General features: G+C 42.5%; 1 protein-coding gene across 1 annotated transcript in view; it reads left to right on the top strand.

The window, feature by feature from the left end:
• The window catches only part of TMEM178B (transmembrane protein 178B), a 217,495-nt gene extending 197,772 nt beyond the window's left edge, over nucleotides 1-19,723 (top strand). Inside the window, exons 3-4 of the mRNA XM_027743745.2 lie at nucleotides 498-635; nucleotides 18,877-19,723. Coding sequence (XP_027599546.1) covers nucleotides 498-635; nucleotides 18,877-19,127 — 389 coding nt within the window. The 3' untranslated portion in view covers nucleotides 19,128-19,723. The remainder of the gene's footprint in view (nucleotides 1-497; nucleotides 636-18,876) is intronic.
• The last annotated feature ends 5,247 nt before the right edge of the window (nucleotides 19,724-24,970 follow it).

The following is a 24,970-nucleotide window of genomic DNA, read 5'->3' as shown; positions in this document are numbered from 1 at the left end:
CACACAGTGGGTCAGAATCGGGGTGAATCCTCTGTCACGTCTGCCCAGCACAAAGCACAGAAACCGCTTTGCCCATCAGTTTGAGCAGGTGCATCCACTGAATGCAGTGGAGTAAAGGGCAGAGATGAGAAGGCAGGATGTAAACAGATGTTGTGCTAGTACCCAGAGACTACAGCTATTAGATACAACGTTGCACTGAGGCCATTTTACAACTTCTAACTCCTGAGCAAGTTGTCACAAGTCACTTGAGTGCATCTGCGCTGAGCCTTATTGTGTGGTAAAATGGTCACCTGCTCTCCCTCCCCAGCCCAAGTTAGTATCTTAATTTATGGCTTGTCCCCTATCTGAATCATCCTTACTCAAATCATCCCATGCCAACACACACTGGTGACCCTGCAGGATCAGTAGCATTTTGGATTAAGACTGTTATGAACCCGTGATCATGCTGATTTATCACTGTTCACACTCACACTGATTTTCTGTCTTCCCCACTGCAGATCTGCGCAGGATGACAGCTGGCTTCATGGGCATGGCTGTGGCCATCATCCTCTTTGGATGGATTATCGGGGTGCTGGGGTGCTGTTGGGATCGAGGCCTTATGCAGTATGTGGCGGGGCTTCTCTTCCTCATGGGAGGTAAGACTGTTGGTGTTTGAAGAAATTTATTTGTCTTCTTGTTTTCGTGTTCCCTCTTTCCACATGTCCTTTCTTTTCTAAGTCACTGAAAACATGTTTTCAGGGTTTTTTGAGTGATCTGGACTTGGTTTCATTCCGAGTGCCTTCTGGGGTACAACAAGGATCACCCAACCATAGCTACATGTTACTTCTATCACAAAACAGTGTCTGTAACTCACAGGACTAGAAAGGGCCCTCTGAGTTGTTTAATCCAATACTCTGTGGTTGCAAGTAACACTATCACCCTTAAACTTAATAAGCTCAGTAAAAAAATATGAAGATTATGCAGATATTATTCCCACCACTGTCCCACAGTGGGACACTTTGATAACTAGAAACTGTGCTGCAAGTTGTAACATGTACTTATTACTCGTCAATTGTTCTTGAGACAGATGTAACCTTTAGTTTATGTGTCTCTCTCTTTCTCTGATGTACATATGAAGAGCAATGGCATCCTCTGTTTTCTTTTTCCCACTCTACATATACTTTCATGTAGACTTCTCTGTGTAAGACCTGTTGTCAATCTAGCAGCCCTTTCTGCAACCTGTTCTCGTTTGTATTTGCCTTTCTCACATATGGATGAGAAGGACCATTCCCTAACAAGGTCTGATCAATGCCTTGTATAAGTGGGGTGATGGTTCCCTTTCTCTGATGGAAATTCCTTGCCTGAAATATTTTGGGGTTGTATTTGCTTTTTTCATGCTGCATCACACCAGAGACCCACAGTCATCCTTCAGTTGGATGATGCATCCAGGCCTTTCTCCTCCTTTGTGATTTCCTACTGGTTCTATCACAATTTACAGCAGAGGTTCTGTTTATTACTCCCCAAGTACATGTCCTGGCACTCTGTGCTTTTGAGCTTTTTCCCGTTTCTACTACACCAGCCCTCAAGGTCATCCACCATTTGCCATGTCATGTTCCAGCCTTCCTTACCAGAGATGCTATCCAGCTTTCTGTTAGGAGAAATTTCAAGGCACACAGTTAATTGAAATGAAGGGTGTGAGAGTCAAGTCCCATAAACAGTGGTGGGTGAATGTCTCAAAGTGAACACCACTCCTTCTGTTCTCTCTTATTTTCTCTGGTGGTTTTTGTTTAGCTGGGCTTTTGCCCTCCAGGCAGATCATCACTTCAGTGCATTTTATCATCTGTTTATCTGTACTGTGGTGTGATACAGATAAGTGTATGACATACAGAAAAGCTTCTGCAGTCCCAGAAGAGGAGTTAAGTGCTCAAGTAACAAGTATTTATGTTCCAGTGATGTTGTACTGGTGACATTAGACATCAGCTCTCTCCGTGCCCACAAACACATTTGAAGTCACTTGCACCTTGTGCAAGCACACACTGGTCTTTGTGGGGATTCTGTAAATGGTTTGTTGTGGGTGTCAAAGTGTTATGGGCAATGGGCCTGCTGAATTAACTTGATATATCTTATATAATTAATTTGCATTTAATTAGTTTGCATGGGGGGTTATTTTGTTTTATTGTGCTTAGATATCTCTGTGATATTTAACTTGCTACAGCACGACATTCAGATTAAAACATTAAGAGTATACAAAATAAATACAGAAAAATCTGTTAGAAACTAGCTATGTCTTGTTTGCTGATTGGAAATTATTATATATGGGGTGGTTTCTAGTGCAGCTGCAGGGATTTCTTTTTGGCTCAGTGTTATTTGGCAGTGATTTGAAAGATGACTGTTAAAAGTTTTCAGGTGAAAGGAGATTCAGTGTAACCATGTGTCATGGGAGGGGTCACTCATAGCTTACAAAGCCATCTTCTGGTGTGCTCAAACAATACACATTTCAGTGGAGACACGTCCAAGGTCATGCAGCTGGGAACAAAAGGTGTCAGTCATCCTCGCAGAACAAGAGGCCCCCTCAGAAAGCAGCAGCTCTGAAAAGGTCTCTCTGATCGTGGTTGCTGGGATCATCCAGCTGCACAGGACCTCCCAGTGCAGTGCAGCTGCTAAATGTGTTAGTTTTTATGGGAATATGCGATGAAAGCATGAGGTGGGGTTATCTCTGGGCAAAGCAAAACTGTTCCTGGACATCCTAATCTGGTGTCAATGCTAAAGAAGGATGTGGAAAGATTGGGAGAGGTTTGCAGAAGAGCTACAAGAATGACTCAAGGTTTGAAAAACAAGAAAAAGAAAGCATGCCACAAAAAGCCAATTGCTTGTAACTGTTTAACAGAAGGTTTATAAATTACTTGAACACATTGTGTAAGTACCTATGCAGTGAGAAGCCATCTGATAGTAGAATGCTCTTTGCATAGACAAAATAATAACAAGATCCAGCAGTTGGAATCTGAAACTAATTGAAATGAGAGGCACCAGATTATTTTATCTGCCAAATTCTGTCAAGATGTGTAATATTTGAAATAAAGATGTTTTGGGAGGAGATGAAAATTGTTCTCTGCTTCAGCGCACATGTGGATCAGCGTTACCCAAAGGTTACTCTCTTTCTTGTTTTGCACAAGTCAGCAGCAACTGCTATACTGATTTCTTTTAACAGCAAATGTGTGTAAAGTAACATCTACAAACTGAAGCAGTCAGTTAATAAAATACACAACTAGACCAATCTAATCTATCAATGTTCTGAGGCTGTCATATGTTACACAATCATTCCTCTTACAGTCAATGAATCTTTGAACTTAAACTATTTTATTGATGGATGGTGTTTGAATACAAAGCTGGTTCTTCTGTCATGACATAAATTCTGTCAACATAGTATTGTATTGGTCCTTAAAATGCATGGAGCCAGAGCGCCTCTCACTTTTACTTAACTTTTTCTCTAGTCCAATAATGAGAAAAATGATTTGGAAGGTTTATGTCATCTGACTTCATTGCAGCTGAGAGGAGACTGTGTTCAATTGGTAGCTATAAAATCACCCTGAAATCTAACTTTGCCTTCCATTTGCAACACCACTTGTCTTGGCTGTGTTTGTAGCATTCCCTCTGTTTGTGTTATAGACAAATAGCTCTTTTCTAATCCTTAAATGTTGCTGGCTTAACACATCTATGGGGTTTGTCCCTTATTGCCCATAATTCTTTGAACAGGAAATCTCAACAGAGCACTAAGAAGTGTGCTATAATAATCTAACAAGGCCAGACGTGGTTTGCTTGGACCTCTGGTTCTTTATTATATTTACCAAACAGTCTTCTTGCTTGCTCATGTGGCAGTGCCTCCTAAGGACTTGCTGTAGTCTGGTTGATCTGATTTCTCAAGCAAATTGCTGAAACAAGTCACTTGTGAAATGCAGGCCGTTATCTGGTATTGGTTCATCTGGAATCCAGGACATGTAAACTGTGATTTAGAGTGTGTTTTACAGTGTTATTCAGCATGTTTTGTAACAAGTCAAAATTATTAATAATTCATCTTTTCTGTTTAGTCCAAATGTATCTGTATCAACAGCAATCACAGGTCTCTTATGGCTTTGAAAGGGGTTTTTTTGCATAATTTTCTGAATTTATTGTAGAATTTATACTTGGATCCCTTATCTTGAATGACAGCATTTGCCTGACCACAGTAGGATTTTTTTTGCTCCCTCATCTTGTATGGAGCCAGATGGATACTGCAAATTATGTTTACTATTTTTTATCTCATTGTGCATGATGGTGTTGTTACATTGCCTTCTGTACCCACAATTGCACTATCTCTTGTAGTTCCATTTCAGTATTGTCAGTATCATTTTACCCTGCAAGGTGGGAGAGTTTCTCCTTTTGAGAGTTTCTCCATTTGGAATTGTGCTTCTAAATTTCACTGATCAGTTCATTTTATTCATCTTACTTGAGACTGTTTAATTCTATTACAGAAGTGGGTCACACTCAAATTATACATGACTCGGAGCACATCCTCTTGCAGCTTCTTGTGTTTTCTTCTCATGCAAATTACTGAAAATCTGTGCACCAGTAAAAGCTCCATCCAGTAATTTTGTAATTTTATAATAATTTCTGGAGCCTTAGAAGCATCTGTGACACTACTTCCAAATGTTAGAGTCCTGTGGCAAACTTGATGCTTTCATGCTCATCAAGGACCTACTTGTAGTCTAACAGGAATTCAGTTAAACATCTACCTGAGGAAATGCATGGGGGGCATTTTATATGCTGTGTTTTTAACAAAGAAAATTTACTAGCACTAAAACTATGCCTTAGCTTTTTGAAGTCTAGATGTGACCTGCTTATCAGTTGCCAAGAAGCGGTGCTCACATTTTCTGGCTTTGAGAAGTTCTTTTGGATGTATTCAAATCCTGGACTTGTTTGGGTTTACTATCATGGCAAACCTGTCAATTAATTTGGTTAGTGTCCCTCAACAGTAGTATTGTCAAGGTCAAATTTCAGTTTTACTTCCAGCTCCAAAGAGTTGAGATATTGTGAACTGGCACATGGTAACTCTACCAAGGCAAATTCTGTTGTCTTCAGGAATCCCTTCTTTCCTGTATCATGACAAGCAAACAAGCTTATATCCAACTGTTGGTTTTTCTACTTGCTCCCCAGCACATTCATTCATAGGAGTTTCTTACTTCAGCATGTCAGATTCTGCTAGGTTGATTGTTCTTCCACAACCATGCAAAGCCAACCTCACCACACCTTCTGTTATTCTACATGCTTTATAAAACCATCTTTTAAGACAATCTCTGATAGCCTGTTGTTATCCCAGTTCAGCTGATTTCAGTCAGCTGTTTTGACATATCACGTGGCTTGCATTATTTCTAATTTGAGGGTAGGGCTGACTTTGTACCTTAATGCTCCAAACCCCTTTTCCTCCTCATCAGTGCCTGCTGTGGGGAAGGTGGGATGGTAGAGCTGCCCCATGGTGGCATGGTCCAATGTTTTGGCAGTGGTTGCATCCTCCCCTTCCCTACCTGTGCACCTCCCTGCCGAACTGCTGTCTGTTGTCCCAGCTGGAAATACAAAATGGCACTTCCAGTATCTTGTTCTGGTACTTGCTTTAGCACACAATTATCCCTGGCCAAAGCTACATCACTTGCCTTTGTAAACGTATTAGAAGACCGACAAAGAATAACATTTTATCATCCTTATCAGAGCTCTGTCCTTCAGCTGCACATTCATGTATTTTCCTTTTGTAAGTCTGTAATTTGTTCTGAGAACACATTTCAGTGAAATAGTTTGAGGTTTTTACTGCACGCCTAACAAGGCAGCCCTTCAGGGAGAGACTTCTGTGTTGTCTTATTTTGTTCCAAATTTACTGCAAATAAATGCAATAAATAATCTCTGCACTTGTTTACTGTTTTACCTGTTCTCTTCACTCTTATCAGGACTCTGCCAGTTTTGTCTTGTGACATGTACTTTAGGATCACTTCAGGGTTTTTTCCCCATTTGCTAACAATTTCCTTAGAGAAGCATGTAATTTTACTAGCCTTGCAAATATTCCTTATTCTTTGCAAAGTCAAGTGTATTTCTTGCTGTAACCTTGCTTTGAGCCAATTAAAAATTTTACCATTAAAAATTCAGTCTCTAATTAGACTATTTGGAAATTATTCCAGCTGTTAAATGCCCTTATTCATGTGATTTAACTTCACCATGAAGATCTGTAATAAAATGATCTAGAGTCTCACATAGTAGCTCATTTCTTGTCTTTGCCTAGTGACATTTTTGCATGAAGTGCTGGGCTTGGGGCTTTGCTTGGGGGTCTGAAATTCCCTTTTCTCCTGACACTTAAAGGCCTGAAAGTCTTGCTGTACACATACAGTAGTGGTATGGACTTTTTCCTGTCTGATTTTTTGTCCTAGCAATTGCTCTCAGAAACATCAGGAATTTCTTTCCTCCTCTCCTCCTCCCTCCCCTCCAATGATGATCTGCCAGTCTGGGGGATTCAAGTGCCATTTGCCAGCTCCAGTTCTGCCACTGAATTGGGTTCCTCCTCACCCTCTTAAGAGTAGTGCAGAGACATTGCTCTTTGTAGCCCATCCATACTCAGAGGACTTAGGTCAGGGTAGGAAAAGCTTTAAATCTTTTCCCAGAGCAGAGGTGAACACCTATTCTTGCCAGTGCTGACTGCTGCAGCAGAGATAAACAGGCAGGAAAGATGTGTAAGAGGGAAGAAAAAATGAAGTTATGCCGGTGTGTTGGCGCAATTTAATGCTTTATTTCAGATATGCAAGAAAGGATGTCTATTAAAGAAATAAAGAAAAACCCCTTACATATGTATGAGTGCATTCTTCTCTTATATTTTAATCTAGGGAGAAACAGCTTTTTATAAGTAATTTCCAGCCCTTCTCAGAAATACTTCCAAAATATTCCTTCTCTCAGTCCAGGGGTAAGTCAACAAAATGCTTTATTATCCTTGCAGCTAGAGGATGGACTGACCCTTTACACCGAGTCACCCTCTTTTGCCCCAGCCATGCCACGCTGTCGCAAGGTCACACTCGGGGCTTTGTGCCAGTGCCTGCCAGAGCCCAGCAGCTGCCACAGGAGCTGTGTCCAGGAGCTGATGACCAAGCTGATGCTGAGGGATGCAAACCCTGTCAGAAAGGGGCGTTCCAAAACTTGGCTTGTGAGCCCGTGCAGCACAGTTGTTGGTATCGATGCACTGCACACGTCTGGATCCTCTTTCGCTCCCCACCTCCACAGAGAGTCTTGTCTTCCAAATCCCTGAGCCCCTGTGCTGTGCTTCCTCCTCCTGTGCTGTGCATATGTTAGTAGCTGACAACTGAGGCATCTGTGTATTTGCAGCCACGGATCGTTACCAGCTGTTGAGTCATTTGAGTCCCAAATTTAACTCACTGTACTTTGAAAATAGCACATAATGGTAGAAAATAAGAGTGTTTATTCTACAAGACTGTGGTCCTGCCATCTCAAAATAATCATTCCGCTGCTGAATAATTTAAGAAACAAAAATGGAGCAATTTAATACAGCAAGTGTAAGGGAAAGCTCTGTGACTGACATTTCCCAGGCAGTTATGAAGTACCTTCATAGCAGCTGCCAAGAGGAAGCAAAGAGAAAGATAAAGAGAGAAAGTAAAAGCTATTCTTTGGAGTTCATCAGGAAATATGGTAGGTCCCACAGAGCACCTAGGATTTCTATTTCTTATTAATAATCAAGACCTCTACCCACCTTGCAGAATGTTCACTTGTGGTGAAATGATCAATCACAACACTGAAGATGGAAGGTATTTCCTGTGGTAATATTTATATCTTTTTCACAACATTATTCTTTGAAAGTCCAGTTTCTCATGCCTTTTTCCAGAAAGGAATAGTTTTAGAAAGTTTGCGTAAAATATTTTTTTCTCTATGGAAAAGCAAGTGTAAATACACGTGTGTGCATAAGTGTATGCATACAGATCCTAAACAGCAGCACGTGATCTTTACAAAAACTGAGGTCTACAATAATTCACTGGAATGTGAGCTGTGAAGCTTGGCATAAATATAGTTTTCACAATGTCACACTTTTGGCCACTTTGAAGAGTATTTATAATTCAAAAAAAGTTGGAACACTGGAAAAACAATGAGATACCAACCATGTTTTAATCCTGTGGGAGGCCCTAAATTAGTGAAGACTGCAGAGGGGCTTAGGAACTTTGCAAAACTCCTTGTAGATCACTGGGAGAACTTATTTATGTGGATTGACCTCCAGATGGAGACAAAGGCTGGTTTGTATCAAGAGATGCCATAAATTGGTTATGAAAGTCTTTGAGACAAGTCTCAGCACAACAAAGTCAGTCCCCCCCTACCAGGCCTCCCCCACCACACTCGTGTACGCTCTGGCTCCTACGTGTGCTTTTGTTTAAATTTTGCATTACGCTCTAAAGTGATTTAAGGCCTCAAGTTGGAATGAACTTGAGTTAATGTACAGCGTTAATAGGCTTTAAATGTTTAAACCTCTCTAAGGCTCTTGATTGTTTAAAACCCTCAAACGCATTACAAGGGTGTTGTAGGAAACAAGCGGATGAGGCTCTTTATGGACCTGTGAGGAAACGCAGAGCTCAGAGCAGTCATGCAGGTTTTGTGCCTTTGTGCCCATCAGGCAGTACTAGGAAAAATTTCTTCATCAAAAGGGTGGCCAAGCACTGGAACAGGATGTCCAGGGAAGTGGCAGAGCCACTATTCCTAGAAGTATTTACAAGATGTGTAGATGTGGCAACGGGGGACATGGTTTAGTGCTGGATTTGTCAGTGTAGGTTTAACGGTTGGTCTTGATGATCTTAGAGGTCTTTTCCAACCTAAATAGTTCTATGATTCTATTAAAACATTTCTTCCTTGCACGGTTCGTGGTGTCTCTCACAGACCTGGTTGCAGGTCATGTTTCTTGATCCCATTTTAGGCTATGTTTCTGAGGTATAAAAAGCGGCCCTTCTTTTCTTATGTATTTCAAAACAGAGACACTGGTGAATACATATCTAGACACATATGTATGGACATGTCCAGTCCTCATACATGGGTAGGACTGGAAGTGCTTCTTCATCCAGACCAGCTAACCATTAGTAATCAGCTTTTAGAAACTGGTTATCACTTTCCCTTTGAATGTTAGCAAATTTCCTATTTTCACTCAAAAAATAAATATTTGGGAAATCATCCATACAGATATACATCCCCTTTGCCATCTTTTGGGGTTCATACAATGCCAAGGTGGCCTGTTTAGCGTTTCCAAGCTAGAAAGAAGTTGCTCAGCTGATGGCATCACAAGGCTCACAATATGTTATGCTTCAAAGGCAGAGCTGGGGGAGCATGTTACGTATTTCCTTCTAGTACTTCTCTGTGCTCTCTGATGCACCGACAACATATTTTGCATTTATTTATTAATGCTGGCACTCATTTTGAAGAGGAAATACGGGACTCTCTGGAAATACAAAATGTCACTTCCTTTCGCAGTAGAGACATCTCTATGTCACTGCATATCAGCCACTGAAATGCTCTTTTATAATTTCTTGTTATACTACTCCTCAGGGAGAATCATGACTCCCACTTTTGCATCTCCTACAACATAAGTTCAAATACAGTTATGTCCTTCTTCTCATAGAGAATTATTTTCAGTAGACGCTATTTTTTTCCAATACCTCAGGAATATAGCTGATTCTCTAGGCCAGTACTGGTAGAGCTAGCACTGAAACGTTGAGACCTTAGAGTTAACACCTTCATAAGAAAATGGGGGTGGGATATAGAAATGGTTTTTTCAAGTCAATAACACAACTGTACTGCAGGGTGTAGTCATTTAGGGGTATTGTTGTGCCTTTTTTTTTTTTTTCCCCTCTGGAAGGAAAGGCTCAACAAGAGAATTCATTGTCAACTCCATAGCATTTGATCTCCATGGAAACATTATCAGCTGACTTCAAAGGCAACCTTCAAATGTGGTTTGCTTTTTTTTTTCCCTGTAGCTTGTTTCTAATGCTCCTAGATGTGCACTTGCATGCTGTGAGGGAAGAAACACCAACACAAGCAATTCTGCCAGCCTTGTATCTGATCATGGAAAAGCACTGGCACTTAGGAGGAAACAAAAGGCTACTTTAATGAGGTGCAGAGATCTTATAGTTTGGAGCAAAAGACAGGACGAGTACTGTATATGCACCCATAAACTCATTGTTCTTCAGTCTTAGCTCAAATCTGTCTCCCTGAACTTGGTGGTCAGTAAATTTAGGAGTCAGTTCAGTCTGGCTTTTCAGCCAGAAGAACGGTTCATATTCCTCTGTGTGTTTCTTTTAGTCAGCTATACTGACTTGTAATTTCTCCCTCACCAGCATAGGAGGTATTGGCAGAAGCATCAGTACCTTCCAGAGTTACAAGAACAGACAACTGAATGTAGTCAGTGAAGGGCATGCAATCTAGTTTGCTTCTCAGAGATGTCAGTAGGTCTTTGGGGGGCTGACAGAAGGTGAAATAAAGTAGAAGCAAAGTGGGAGAGACAGATTCCATAGAAATACAAAAGACTTTCCCACCCACAGCCCTGGAAAACAAGTTCTGTGTATTTTAAGATTCAGTGGTTGTTCCCTAGCCTTTAATAATGTCACCAGGTCTTTGATCTGTTGCTGGCTTCTGAATTCCAATGGCAAGATGCATCAAGGCCAAAGGAAGACAATGAAAACAAAACTGGCATTTATTATTGGGTTGGTTTTTAGTTAAAGAAAAGTTTACTGAGTTGTTTGCTTGCCTGGCATCAAAGAGGAAAGAAAACTGCACATGCAACAGAAGGAACAGTAACACTGGCATGATTTTCTGGACAGAAAGAAATCCTTACAGAGGGAATGGGGAGCAAATTTCTGTGTGTGGCAGAACTTTTTGTTAAATGCAGAAGCTGAAGTAAGGTTTAGATTTACCTTCTTGGCTTCTCAAGTTCCCAGCTTAGAAAAACAACATTGCCCTTAGACAAATCACTGCTGTGCTTGTTTGGTCTGATCTGTCTGGACAGGGCCCAACTGGACAGTGGAAATTCCACTCAAAAAGCAGCTGGACCTGGTAGAAACTAGATGAGAAACCTCCTCATTTCTGGCCAACCTGGCTCTTTCAGAGCATACAGAGATGTCTTGGTTTAATGACAGTATGTTCAGGGGGTGAGACCTCTAATGAGATGAAGCCTCTCTTTTCTTTTATTTCCCTTCCCCCAGTATAGACAAGGTAAAAAATTACAGGGATTCTGAATGAAGAAGGAACAATAACAATTTTACTAAAAATTGAAAGAAACAAAAAAACCTCAGCAATAGCAGAAAAATACTACCTAGCCATCCCCCTCACCCCTAGGTTAAAACAAAACCTGGAAGGATATTTCGTCCAAAGGAGAGTCCCATGCCACCAAGATGGTAGCGTGGGTTCTGGCATAGCAAACCATGTGGAGTGAGAGTGGCGGGGCTGGGATGACCCAGCACAGTGCTGAGGCATGCCTGCTTTTATCTCCTGTCTCCCGAGTTCCTGGGATGCTTCACTCCAGGGACTCACCTTTCTGGCAGGTCCCGAGATGCTGGGGACAGTCTTTCTCCGATCCAGCTCAGATGGGAAGGGGGCGGGGAGGGGCACAGTCCCCCCCGCTCCAAATTACGTGGTGGTATGAAAAAAAAACCCACTAAAAATCTTTCCCATTTAATTAGAACTACAACAAGAGATTATGAAGCCCTGAAAGTGTTCCCTCTAGGAGTGTTTTTAGTGTCGCACACCAGGCAACATGGAAGAAGGCTGCACTGAATTTATTTGTGCTGTATCTGTTCTCCAGTCTCACTTGTCTTGAAGAACATCTGTCTGTAGACTTTTCAGCAATTTAGTGTTTCCTGCAAAAGAAAGATTCCACAAATCCTCTGAGGCTCCTTCTGAGGTACCTTCTGAGAGAAGTTCAATTTTTTGACTGGGAGACAAAGATCTTAGGAGAGATGTGGAATGACCTCACTGCTAAAAGGCCAAATGCAATGTGTTCCACAGATTTCCTATAGCTACACAGTATGTCCTGTGACAAGGCAAACCCAAACTGGCTCAACAACTGGCACAATTTTTTTTCGTTTCAGCTCTGACAAATGCCTAGGCTGGGAAGCACCTGCCTGAACTACAGCTTGATACTAAACCTATGTGTCTTGTCATCTGGCAAATCTGAGGTCTGTTGGAGTCACTTGAGCTTGAGTCCAGTGACCCTTTCTGTTTAATCTTTTAAACCTCTGCCTGGGTCATCCTGTGGAGTCCATACCATAAGAGATGAAAGAAACCTGCCAGTAGCCTCTGTTGTTGCCAAGGATGGTGCTTGCCAGCACATGGATTGGATAATTTCACTAACCTTTGATTAGGATGTTTCTTCATTTTAATATTTAGAGATTCTTTCTTTTGCTTCTGCTCCCAGTAAAATATGGAATCATATCCCACTCCTACAACTGGCACAATTTTTGCTGCCTCCTCTGTTGTGACTGCAAGTTCATGAGCCCTAATGTTTGCTTAATGGCTGTAGTCAACTCTCTTTATTATTTCTGGGTTATTTTGAGTTGGTCATAGGAATTACCATTGCTAAAGTAATCAGAGGGTTATTCACTCAGGCCTTGATCTGAAAGCTTTCTTTTCTCCCTCATCTGTTCTATCAAAATCACATCCCTTTAGCTAAGTAGTGTTGCCTTTGCTTCAGTGCCAACTCACAACTTCAGAGGGTGCTTGCTCATAGCTGGAGCTCACTGGCTGCTGCAGTGCACAGCACTGCAGTCCCATGCCCCGAGGGAGACGGTCACAGAAATGTCACCATGTGCAAATCTGCGATGTGCAATATGGGCTGACTGTCAGTTGTATCAGCAGAGCAAACTGGAGCTGAGCCCTCAGCTGCTGTAGCATTGCTCCTTGCATGACACTGATTTACACGAGCCTAAGGATGGCACCCAGTAAGTATTTGCAGTCATGACTGAGGATACACAATCCTCTGGTGCCGTAACAGATGGCCTGTGCAGCGGCAGACAATGGGCAGGCGCTGCTGCTGAGGTGACACGCTGCAGGCACAGAGCTCTGCGTGGTGTGGGCGCTGCCGGTACGTTGTGAGGCAGGAGGCCAAAGGCCAAATGCAAACCACATTCTGAGAGCAGATATAATGCAATATCAGAGCACCAAGACAGACCCTGCGGTTTACTCTGGCCCATGGTATAAATTAAAAATGCATTAAGTCCCAACCCATGTGGGTATATATTCTCACAAGGACACTTCACTGAATCTCCATCACCCAGTCAGACTTATCCTTCCATCTCGGCTTTTTTCATAAGGGCAATTTTCCAGTAAACCCCTTGCTATTCTGCAACCTATTGGCGATGCTGCAAGCTGCTTCTGCTGGAACAGTACATAATTAATGAATAATTTATATTCTATGCGTGTATGCACAAAGCAATAAAGTGTTCTCAAGAGCTGCGTGCTGCTGAGGCATTTAATCCGTGCACAGAAGGAGTTTACTGCAAATCTGCTCTCTCCAAAAGGCTTTTGTCATCCCTGTGTTGGGAGGGAATTCAGTTTATTCTTTAATAATTTCCTTGGATTGTGCTATAATTTAAACAGTTAACGCTACACATTCCACTTTAGGATCAGACTTCATTTTATTTGTTTGTTTGATGTACCTTGAAAATAGTGAAAGCAAGTAGGGCAGAGACAAAGTAAAGATAATGCTGTTTCACTTCTGAGATTTTTTTCTCCCATAATCCCATAACAAAAGAAAGAGATGATAATTAAATAAACAGCACTCCTTCCAAAAACATTAGTGGCCACAAGAAGCTACTAGAAATACTTTAAAGGCAGAGATTTACATTTATTTGAAAGCTGTGTGGTTTCAAAGGACATCTTAAAATCCATACCTTTGTGTTTCTCTTTTTATCTAATAGTTTATAAGCAATGCTTCAAATTTCTCTATTAAAAGAAAAAAAGACAAAACAAAACCAACAAACCAAAAACAGAAGGTGAGAAGAATCAGGTTTTGGGTTTATTTACTTTGTACATCTGACAGCACAGTTTGTGAGTCATTTCTGTCTGTTGTGGGGAGAAGGGAAAGAACGAGCGTCATTCTGCCAGATGCAGAAGAAGTGTTTTTCCAATCATGAGACAGGTGATCTCTATAGAGAGGTGTTTCAGAGGTAGGCTTGGTGCCCAGATCATTTTAATTATTCACTTTTTGGATTTCCCTTGACTTCAAATTGGTGATGTCTCCTTCAGGTTTCAGTCAGACATCTCACCCCTAATATTAGAGCTGAGGAAGCTCCTGCCAGCAGGGACTGTTTGTGCCCCAGCACCAGGAAGGCTCACCTTCATTGGCAGCAGATCTAAGAAAGGCAGCAGTTCTTGCCTCACAAATCACCACAGACCCTGGGAAATTCCTCAAGGTCTTTTGCTGTGGAAGTCGAGCCATGTCTATGGGTGAAGGATGTGGCTTCTGACGTGGTTCAGAGGGGCACTAGCATCAGGGAAAATTAAAACATATTTGGTATGGATGATTTGAGCCTGTCTGTGTTTAAATCGGTTCACAGAGAGCAGTTCTGCTCTCCCCTGGAGGTGAGTTTTAAAAACTGCAGAGGCGCTGCAGCCCCTCACAGAGCCAGGCTGATCAGAAAGAAATGGGATATTTACCTTTAAAAATATTAATTCCTCTCAGCACAGGCCCATGGCTCTGCTTGGTGTAATCATGCTTAAAAACAGCTACAGCAAAGGGCCCTAACTCATAATCCACACAGAATTAGGCTTTGATCAACAATGACATTACCTTCTCCTGTCACCCCTCTTCTGACTGTGTCTGCCCCTGCAGCAAGGATGGCAGGACCCCAATCTTATACACATATATAGCAAATAAATTCATCTCTGTCCTAAAAAAAACTTCCAATCTAAATGGAAGGGACATTCAATGTAATGTTTAATATTCTTCTGTAATATATAAGAAGGAAAAGCGCAAGGTAGCCAAGAAGTATTTAATAGCTCATGTTCTCAAAGTACTGTTGATTATCAGCCTATTAGCAGGACAGGCACTGTCAAAACCAGCCCAAGGAGAAGGGAGGCTACCTGATAAGGAGTCAGGATGGAGGTTTGACTACATGTCAAACAGCAGTTTCTCTGGCACAGACACAACTTTATATGAAATTTCATCTCTCACCTGACTGAAGCATTTTGCAGTGACACGTGAATTACTTGTCAGAAATGCCACTGTTGCTTTGTCTCATTCATTAGTGTTTTACTTAGGATGAAAATGTGTAAATTCCAGCACAAAGAACTTTGTGTGTTCTGCTTCCCCCAGCTGCTGAAGGAGATGGCCTTTATCTCCCCTGTCCAGCTCATGTTCCAGCAAGCTCCTATTACCACCTGTCATTCACATTCTGTGTGTCAGTGCCGCAGTTGGACCACCAGCCTTCAGCTCTGGTTATCTGCTGGGCCACAGTTACGGGGAGTCTTTTTCACAAAGAAATTAGAGTTTGTATTGCTGCAGCTGCCAGGGGTTCTGAGGTGTTAGTGCACGTGTAGGGGGGCACCTCACTGACGGCGAGAACTTGACAGGAAAGTGAGTAAGGGTTCACTTTCACTTCTGGAGAGAAAAAGAATTGTAGGGGTGGGGATGCTCATGACTTCCTGCAGTCCTGCTGCCTCTGAAGCACCACGTCCGTAGTGCAGACAGTCATGGGCAGGAGCTACAGCCTCCCTCCTCCTGCCACCTCGGCTCCATGTCTTACCTGAACTAGCAGAGGCTTCATTTCCATAAGTAAGCTCAGTTTCTGCATCCCTTTTATCCATGACTGTGGCCAACAATCAAGCAATTTGTGTTGTGATTGCCATGAGGAAAAGCTACTGAACAGCCATGAGGAAGTAACCTTACTCAGTTTCCATCAGCAGCCCTCCTGGTGAGAGGCCAGATTAGCTCCCACTTGTAAGTGGGAACTTGCTTGGCTGAATACAAGCAACACGTAGGACTCATAAAACAGCCATAAAGATTCTTCCAGGTGGTATAAAATGACATTTTTTGTGTCTGCAATGCATAGCACTGGAGAGGCTGATAACCCTGTGCTGTACAAGGCGTCCTGCAGAAGCACAGGGTGGCGACCAGCTGAGGACCATTCTATGCACTCTGTGACATTGTGCTTGGCAGTCATTGTTTGTCATTGTGGGGTTAGCACATTCTCCAGTGAAGGGGCAGGATGGGGGCAGCCTTTTTTTTAAAGAAGTCTCATGCTCGTGATTTGCTTAGTTCTCTAGTGTTTTTACTTGCTCTTTGTTGTTCCTTCGTTAAGGGACAGAACACCCTCAAGCGAGGTGGAGTGCCAATATATTGGGCACTGTTCAAATACAAAGAATAAGCAACATTTGTTGTACTGAAGAGCTTGTGATCAAAACAGCCAAGACAAAGTGTGAAAGCACAGGGAGTATTTGAAATCCGAAGTTATTTCCTTCCCTTTTGTACTTAGCAAATGCGGCTTCAGTCTGGCCACACAGATTTTCCCACCCACCTCTCTTATTTTAAGAGAGCTGAAATTACCATGTTCTTACTAGCAAAGAAAGGCCTTCCCTGTCATTTTCTAACCACAACTATTTGGAATGAACCACAGAGCTTGGTTCAGAGCACAGTGCTTCTGATGCATCCTTTTTCCCCAATCCCACAATGTAGTGCTAGTCATTCTGACATGTCACACAGGGAACAACCGCATTCTTGACAGACACCTTCACGTTACTGGATAACCTAAGTCACATGGATAACCTAAAACATGGAAAGGGTGTATGGTTTCTAATCAAACAATCTGATTTTTGAGTAAGGAATTGTGGGAGGGAGACCTCCCCATTTATCCAGCTCTGTGCTTTGAAGTAGTATAGGACATCTTCAAAAGACAGTTCCAGAGCCTGGGATCTCACAAGGCTTTTGCAAGAATCCAGAGCCCTGATTGCAGACTAAGGGGGTGCTGGTGAGAGGCAAGAAGGCTGTTTTGATTTAAACAGGCATAGTACCTACTGCAGCAGCTCACTGGTACCTGGTGGAACTATCATAATGAGTCCTTATGAATACCCTGGGTCATCTGGCAGCTACGTATGGTGTTAGGGGAGGCACTCAGAGTTCCCATATCCCTGACTTTAACAGCAGAGACTATCTACAAGTGATACTCCAAAAATACACTGGAGAAAAGACAGTCCAAATAGACACAGCAGTGACCAGAAGAAGCAACAGAGAGAGGGCCAGGATGGTGATCTCACAGCAGGTCCGCGGCAGAGATTTGCCTGTAGATTCTAGACCTGTGTGATGTTCCTACTAAGTAAAGAAGGTGGGTATGGTGGAAAGTCCATGTATTTTTGGTGGTATATATATATGTCTGCAAATGCCCCCAGTTTCTGAACCAAATTCCAGGTGAATTCACCAAATAATCTTACCTCTGTCTTCAGAGTGGGGAGTGTCAAATCCATTTTTTTTTAATGCAGCTGCAATTAAAAAGAGAAAAGCAGCAGAGAAAGAACAGAAAAACTGTTGCAGAAGAGAAGCAGGAGCAGGGGCAGGAAGGAGTAGAAGGGGGCAAGGGCACCAGAAAACTGGAGCATGTCACTAAAACCAGGCTGGCTGTGACTGCTTTGGAAGATTGTGGTATCTTAGGGATGGGACCAGGAAGAATAGGAGATTCCTCACGTGCAGCTGCTAGTGCACAGATGCAGGACGTGCTGTGCAGGTAGCACACATCACACACTACTGATCTGGGCGTGAACAGCGGGATGACACATGGCACTGACCGTGTGTGTACTACAGCTCGTGTCCTATAGGCTCCCTTCCATGCCCAGGGCTCTCCAGGCAATTCAGAGAGGCCCACAAAGGGAGGAATTAGAGAGGAAAAATAAACTACCAACTTTATGTTGACTTGAGTTGTTATCTCTTGAGGCAGGCGTGTAGCATCTGCAGCTATCCATTATTCGGTGTGTGGGTGGCAATTGTGACATTTCAGGAGCTCAGAGTCTAACTGTGATGAAGCTGGAGGCCAAAGATCAAAATTAGACTCATCTGGGTGGGATAAAGTTCAGCCTCATCTGATACTTGTGTCTTTCCATAACACCAGCTGACAGAGTTATGAAGTTTGTCCTCGAAGTGTTCTCAGGAAGAAATAAGAAATGAAATATTGCTGCAGAAATCGAAAACAAGAACAGGATATTTTGAAGATTTTACCAACACTGAACAGGGCATCTAGATTGGAACTGGAGTCATGCAGAGGGTAGAATCTGAATTTTGTGAAGGATTTAGAGATTTTTACAGTGATATTTAAAAGGAGGCCGTATAATGAAAAATTCTGTATTTTGATATAAGAAACGTGTGAAGAAAATCTCCCAAGTAATTTCAAATGTACACTTCAACAGAGCCAGAATATGTCAAGTATTTTGTAGTATTCTATGAAATGCATCACTGAAAAATTGGAATTAAACAAAAAATTCAAGCTTTTTTTCCTTTCAAAAAAATTTGAAACATGATTATTCACTCTGTGTTTGTCTAAAGCAAAGTTTCAGAAAAATCAATGGTTTCATGAAGCATTCGGGTTCAGCAAGGGAGTGCCCGAAATGAAAAACTGTTCCTATTGAAGTTTCTCCATAGAACTCAGTTCAGCATCAGATCAATATTCAAGGCTCTGGTGGCACTCTGTTCTTTCCCCGTGGAGCCACTAGACTAAGCCGCTTTCTGTACAGACATCTTCCTTTAGGCACTTCCTCATTGCTTGCACCCGCTCCTCTCGGGCAGCTTGGAAATTGATATGTCTGTCACTCTTCTAACTTCTCTTTGTTTTTTATCTCCCTCCTTCTCCCCTCCCTGCTCTCCTCCAGGAACCTTCTGCATCATTTCACTGTGCACGTGCGTGGCTGGAATCAACTTTGAGCTCTCCCGCTACCCCCGCTACCTGTATGGACTTCCCGACGACATCAGCCACGGCTATGGCTGGTCCATGTTCTGTGCGTGGGGGGGCCTGGGCCTCACTCTTATCTCTGGCTTCTTCTGCACTCTGGCCCCTTCTGTCCAACCTGTCCCCAGGACCAACCACCCCAAATCTAGACCTGAGAATGGGACAGTGTGCTAAAACAAATAGCAAACAAATACACACACACACGATACATATATATATATATATATGTCTGTGTATGCCTATACATGCATATATATGTATATATAATTATAAATATATATAAAATCTCAAATTAATGCCAGTGCCAAGGTAGAGCTGAGTCCAACACGGCACTCACATCTCCACTGGACTCTGTGTTGCTTCATTCTTTCTCACAGTAATGGGAAAGCTTTTCTCTCACATGGCTCTTCCATCCAACTTTTAACTTCGGCATCATACCTTAGAGGTCAAATGAACCTACAGTTGCACCTACCTACTGCCATTTGGGAAGGGGAACAGGGGATCCATATGGGGAATCTGGAACCAGAATCTGCACAGGACATGGTGGGGGTGGGGGCGCGGGGGGGAAAATGACACAAAAAGCGTGTCCATTGCAGCCAGAAGGGAAAATACAAACAGCAAGCAAAGGAGCAAATGAAGCATTTGAGCCACCTCAACAACGTACCTCCTCAAGGCCACTATCAGAAACCCACCCACTTTCTTTTTCTTTCTTAAAACAAAATGACAGAAAGCCTGTCCTGTCACTGGTTTTGGGGTTTTGTTGGGTTTTTTTCCCTTAAAACACAGAAAACAAAACAGACAAAACATGTGAGGAAAAGCAGACAAGTATTTTCTCTTTGCCTGCCAAACTTTAGAGAGAAGCAAACAAGTAAAAAAAAAAAAAAAGTAGTAAACCCCTACAGATTTAAGAAAATAAAACCAGAAACAGCAACAACAACAAAAAACTCCAAGAGGACATCTCAGCGGACTTTCCAACAATGCGGTTTTAATCTTCCAGCTGCCTTACATCCAGGCTTACAACTGAGGCTGAACTGCTAATGTAAATGCAGCAGAAGGCCTTTTGAAAATGCTGTGATACATGTGTGTAGAACTTTTTCTTCCCTCTTCCTTTATTTATTTTTTTTAACAAAAAGAAAAATTTAAAACATTGCAATGTGATTGTCCACCAAACCATCCATGCTGTGTTTGTGGCCCAAGACTGAGGCACCGCAACGGCAGAAACGTGAGGAAATCCGTCAGGTCTGAGACAGCACATCTTCTCTGATGGATCTTGGGATGTTTTTTTTGTTTTCACGGAGCACCTGAGGGTTCAGGATGGTGGATCCAGAGGAAAACCGACTAACGAGAAGGGAGGTGGGGGGAGCCCTGGCAGTTGTTCTTCCCAGATATTTGCTGGAATGGGATTTCATCAAGTTTCCATTTTGGATGTTTAAGGCAACTGGGCAAAAGCCATTGCTGAGGAGGAAAAGAGAGCTAATTTCAGTAAGAAAGAAGTAAGAGATGCCTCTCATTGTGTTCATGTATGCCAAATAAGACCTTCCTACATCTTGTCTTTGGAAACTGGATCACTGGATATCTCCACTCTCCATCTGGGAGAACTGTGTACAGATGGACGTGAAAGGGTCAGATGCAGAGAACAGAGATCCATTTCCCATGAGCTTAAGCATTGTATGATATAACTGTGAATCTGCAAATGGAACTCTCTCTCTTTTTTGGTCTTTCTCTTTTTCCTGCTACTCCTCTCCCTATTGTCTCCTTTTTCCTTCACTCTGCTCTTCCCGTTGTTCAGGTCATAGGTCCCAGAAGATCTAAATGAACAGCTAAGTCTGGAGAGGTGGGTGAATGCCATTAGAGGAAGGAAATCATTTTGGCTATGAGGACACCAAGTCCTTGCAGGGGACCCGTGGCTCAGGGGAATGTGGGGAAGAAGGGCCAAGGGTGTAACCAAAGGGACTGAAGAAGGATGACTGAATTGCCATATGCAGGAGTGAGGGCACCACTGACAAATATACAGACAAAGGGAGACAGGACAAAGAAAACAGGTCTCCCCTAAACCAACCCAACCCAACATGCTCTTAATTCAGGGATAGTACCAGCAATCCTTTTGTACATGATAGCTGCATGCCATCATGAGTCAATAAAAAGTCATCCTCTGCATCTAAAAAATCTCACAAGGAGAACAAGGCAACCCATTGAGGCTGTGCCTGCTGCACAGAAATGCAGGCATTAATTTCCAGGTCATACCATTTACTCAAGATGGCAAGAAACAGTATTGCTTGGTTTAAAAAATCTGGCTAACAAATAATTCTTACACAATACAATTCCATAGCCAGCTATTCTCCTTGCAGCCCCTCTTCCCCTTTACACCTTGTGTGATGATGTTGCTGTATTAACTGTACCCCGAGAAATGAAGTTTCTGAAGGGCATGTTGGAGTAGGGTAGATTTGGGATCCTTTCCTTCTTTCTCAACTACCTAGCTTTTGCTTTTCGTTGTCTACAAATTCCCCAAACATGCCAATGCCAGCTGCTAAGTCAGTGTGTTGCCACTGAAGTGCCATCCCTGTCAACTGAAGTTTCATAATTTCATTTTCCATTAGATGTGACCAGAGAAATTATTTATTTATTCATGTTGAAAATACAAGCCTTGAAGAAACTTCCTTTATAAGCAGATTGGTTTATTTATTTTTTTCTGGCAAGGTTTTCAAATAGAGTGGTTTTGAAAAGTTTTGAAACCATTTGACTGTGCAAGTGCCTACTTGGTAAGGAGGATGATAAATTACCATTGAACAGAAGAAGGAAATTTAAAATAAAAACAGCCTTGGAAAGCTAAATGAAAGCTGAAAGCAGAAAACCAATAACTGGAAACCAAGAGAGACCTATAAAAAATTTTTCATTTCTTTGAGATACGAAAAATTTTGCAAAAAAACAACTTCCCATTAAGATATTATTAGGAAAATTATAGCTGTTTCATTAAAACAGCTTTGAATGCAGACTTTCTTCCTCCTCTGCAGGGCTGAGTGTGATAGGGAAGGTGTTTCATGTGAATACAGATATCTGGAGTGACCCAGGTAAACCAAAGTGCACAGAGGTATCTAGCTGGAGTCCACCATCAGGCCCTGTGGCATGGAAAGCAGTACAGCAGCTCCTGTGATGATGCATCCTTGTGTGGTCCATGAGTGTTCATAGGGTGTATTTTTCTACAGATACAGTTTTGAAAGAGGTATAGCAGTAAGATTTAAAGAAATTGAAGTAATTTTGCTGTTTCATGGATTTTCAAAGCTTTGCTTTCTTTCTGCAGCTGGCACAGAAACAGTTTTGCCTTGATGGAGTATTCTGTGACAGTGTTGGTTTACAAGCTATATATGAGCCTGTGTGTCCATCTGTGTGTGGCAATGGTGGAAGAGGGTTATGATTATTTTCATTGTCAACAGAAAAGTGTTAACCCCGGATCATTGGGCCAGTTCTGTGATTTTCCACTTGCTGTAGCACGGGGTCTGTAAGGCGTTTGTGGCTATAAAATGTCTTAAAAGCTATGGGAATGTCTGAAGCAGCAGGTGATCATATCACCTTAATCTCCAACTGGATCCCCCAAAACAGTTTGGACTGGTTGTCCAAACACCAGTTTTCTCATCAATGCTTTAAGTAAGGGCAAAACCCCCTTGGGATATTGTGAATTTTCCTCCGTGCTACTCACAGAACTGGGAGGAGTCCCACGTGCTTCCATACCCTTGAATGGGGCTCACAGCCCCACCACACTTTCTGTTGGCTCAAACTCGTCTTTAGAGTAGGGTTGACTCAAAATACACCTAGATCCAAATTTGTGATGGTTAGTGTCTCCATCTATCCTGAGCCAAAGCACACTCATATCTAGTCTGAGTTTCTGCATTTTGGGGAGGCTTTGAAATATCCTTCTGAACAGAGATTCAAGCTTTTTGACTAGTGCGTGGTTTCTTAGTTGGAGGAGTAGCTAATTAGAAATCTGTTATCTGTTATCCCAGCATTAAGGGGCTTGACCCCATCCCTCAGAACCGCTCTGGCCAAGTGCCTAGGCATGTGCTTTACTTGGAGCATGTGACTAATCCCCTTAACTTTGGTAGACTATTCATATGCTTAAAGTTAAGAATGTGCTTTCCTGGGTGACATTCAGCTTTCTGCAGAGTCCAGCCCCGACTCTTCTTTTCCTATCCTCCCCCTGCAGATAAAGTGACACTCTTGTCCTAGCCTGAGGTATCAGCATGTGCTTGGCCTCCCTTTCCATGAGGTAGAAAGGCAGGGTCCATACCTGGCAGGTTCTTTCCCGCATGTGGCCTTTCATGTTGCACTGCTGGGACAACACTTCTCTGTGCTCCAGAGACCATGGAAGTCACTTGACTGCAGTGAACACAGGTATCACAAAACACCTATCCCAAGGATGCAGGATGAATTGTCTCAACCCACTGCACTCTGCAGGCTGAGGTTTTGTGTAGGTGACCCTCAGTTATTGTACAGTGACATTGCCCTGTGGCTGTAGCGAGTCAGCTCCAGGGGTTCTGCTCTCCATCCCTGCCAGGGACACTGGATATGAGAGGGGGCTACATGGCAGGAGAACATGTGATATGTGCCCTGTATCTTATGTACTGTATAGGACACCTTCTTCTTCAAGCTAAAGCTGTTTGTGTGTTACGTTTCCTGACTCATATTGGCCGCCTGTATATATCATCTCTCCCTTCTCCCTCTCTGCAAACACACAACTGATCTTCCCTCATCTAAATAAATAGTACAGTCCCTCCAGTTCTTTTTCTAGTTAAGCCTTTTTTCCTTTCATTCCACCCCAGGGACAGTAACAAGTGGATCACAAACCACCAGTGACCAGAGTAATTTCTTTGAAATATTGCTTTTGAAAAGTTGCCATTACTTTTTAAAATGTTATTCTGGCTGCAATAACAAATGAAAGGGACAAAAAACCACCCTGAGTCCTCTAAACAGAGTATCCTCATCCTCCCAGGATTGAATCGTGAGAGTGCAGGTATTCTGCTTTCCTGTAGATGCAAGTCATTTGGGACCATTTTTAGGTATGGCACATTAGCTGTGCAGTTCATTAGATGGTGAATAAAACAACGTTGGTGAGGGAGAGGATTGATATGCAGGGGGTATCTCAGATTCCCAAGCATTCCTGAAAGAACTGTGTCTCCATGGCTGTCCATTTACCCACCATGCAGCGCCGCCGAATCAGGCTCATCCCTGGAGCCCCACTGATAAGCAGAGCTCAGAAGAAAATCACTGTAATCTGTCCTTAATTCTTGAGTGCCAAGCTAACTGCCAGCAGTGAAATGGAGGGAAAATAATATGTTACCAAGTATAGCTTAAATAAAGACATACATTATTCGGGCTCTTTCTTCTGTGTGTCTCTACGTAGGCCTAGAAGAGCTACAGGAACGCTCAGGCACATCACAGGAACCAACTCTGCATTTCTTTGCCCCCAGGTTTCACACTCTTTCGTGTCCCAAACTGCTGTGCTCATCCAGCCAGCAAGGGGAGACTCAAGGTGAAAAACTGAGACAGCTCTGAACGATTGCCAGGTACCACTGACAGGTAAAGAGTAAAAAGTGTGCATGAAGCACAAGCAGCATGTAAAGATCAGCGATGGATGAATTTCCAAGGTCAGGAACCAAAGTTCAAAAAGGCCTGAAGTTTGATAGCAAACTCCAGGCCAGATCCATAAAATCTTGATTCGGCCAGTCTAAGCTGAAAACTCAGAGCCCAGGGCTCAGCTCAAAACTTATAGCCCCACTGTTTGCAGTCATAGCCAGGAATATAATGCATCTATTCCATAGTCCCTTGAAGTCCATAGAAAGATCAGGTGCCTTAGAAAATATTTTAGTGCTGTCTTAGTTAAAAGCGGAAATCGAGCACTTTCACACTCAATATCTATTCTTTGGCTTTAGAAAGAAAGTAATCAGATGTTACCTCCCCCCTCTTCCTCCTCCTCCCCCTCCCCAATTTAGGGTTTCCATTCTGTCTACCCCACTAACACCCCA

Source organism: Pipra filicauda, unplaced genomic scaffold (assembly GCF_003945595.2).
Source record: "Pipra filicauda isolate LSUMZ 115617 unplaced genomic scaffold, ASM394559v2 scaffold2_size9829703_pilon, whole genome shotgun sequence".
NCBI lineage: Eukaryota > Metazoa > Chordata > Aves > Passeriformes > Pipridae > Pipra > Pipra filicauda.
This window is presented reverse-complemented; position numbering and strand designations above follow the sequence as displayed.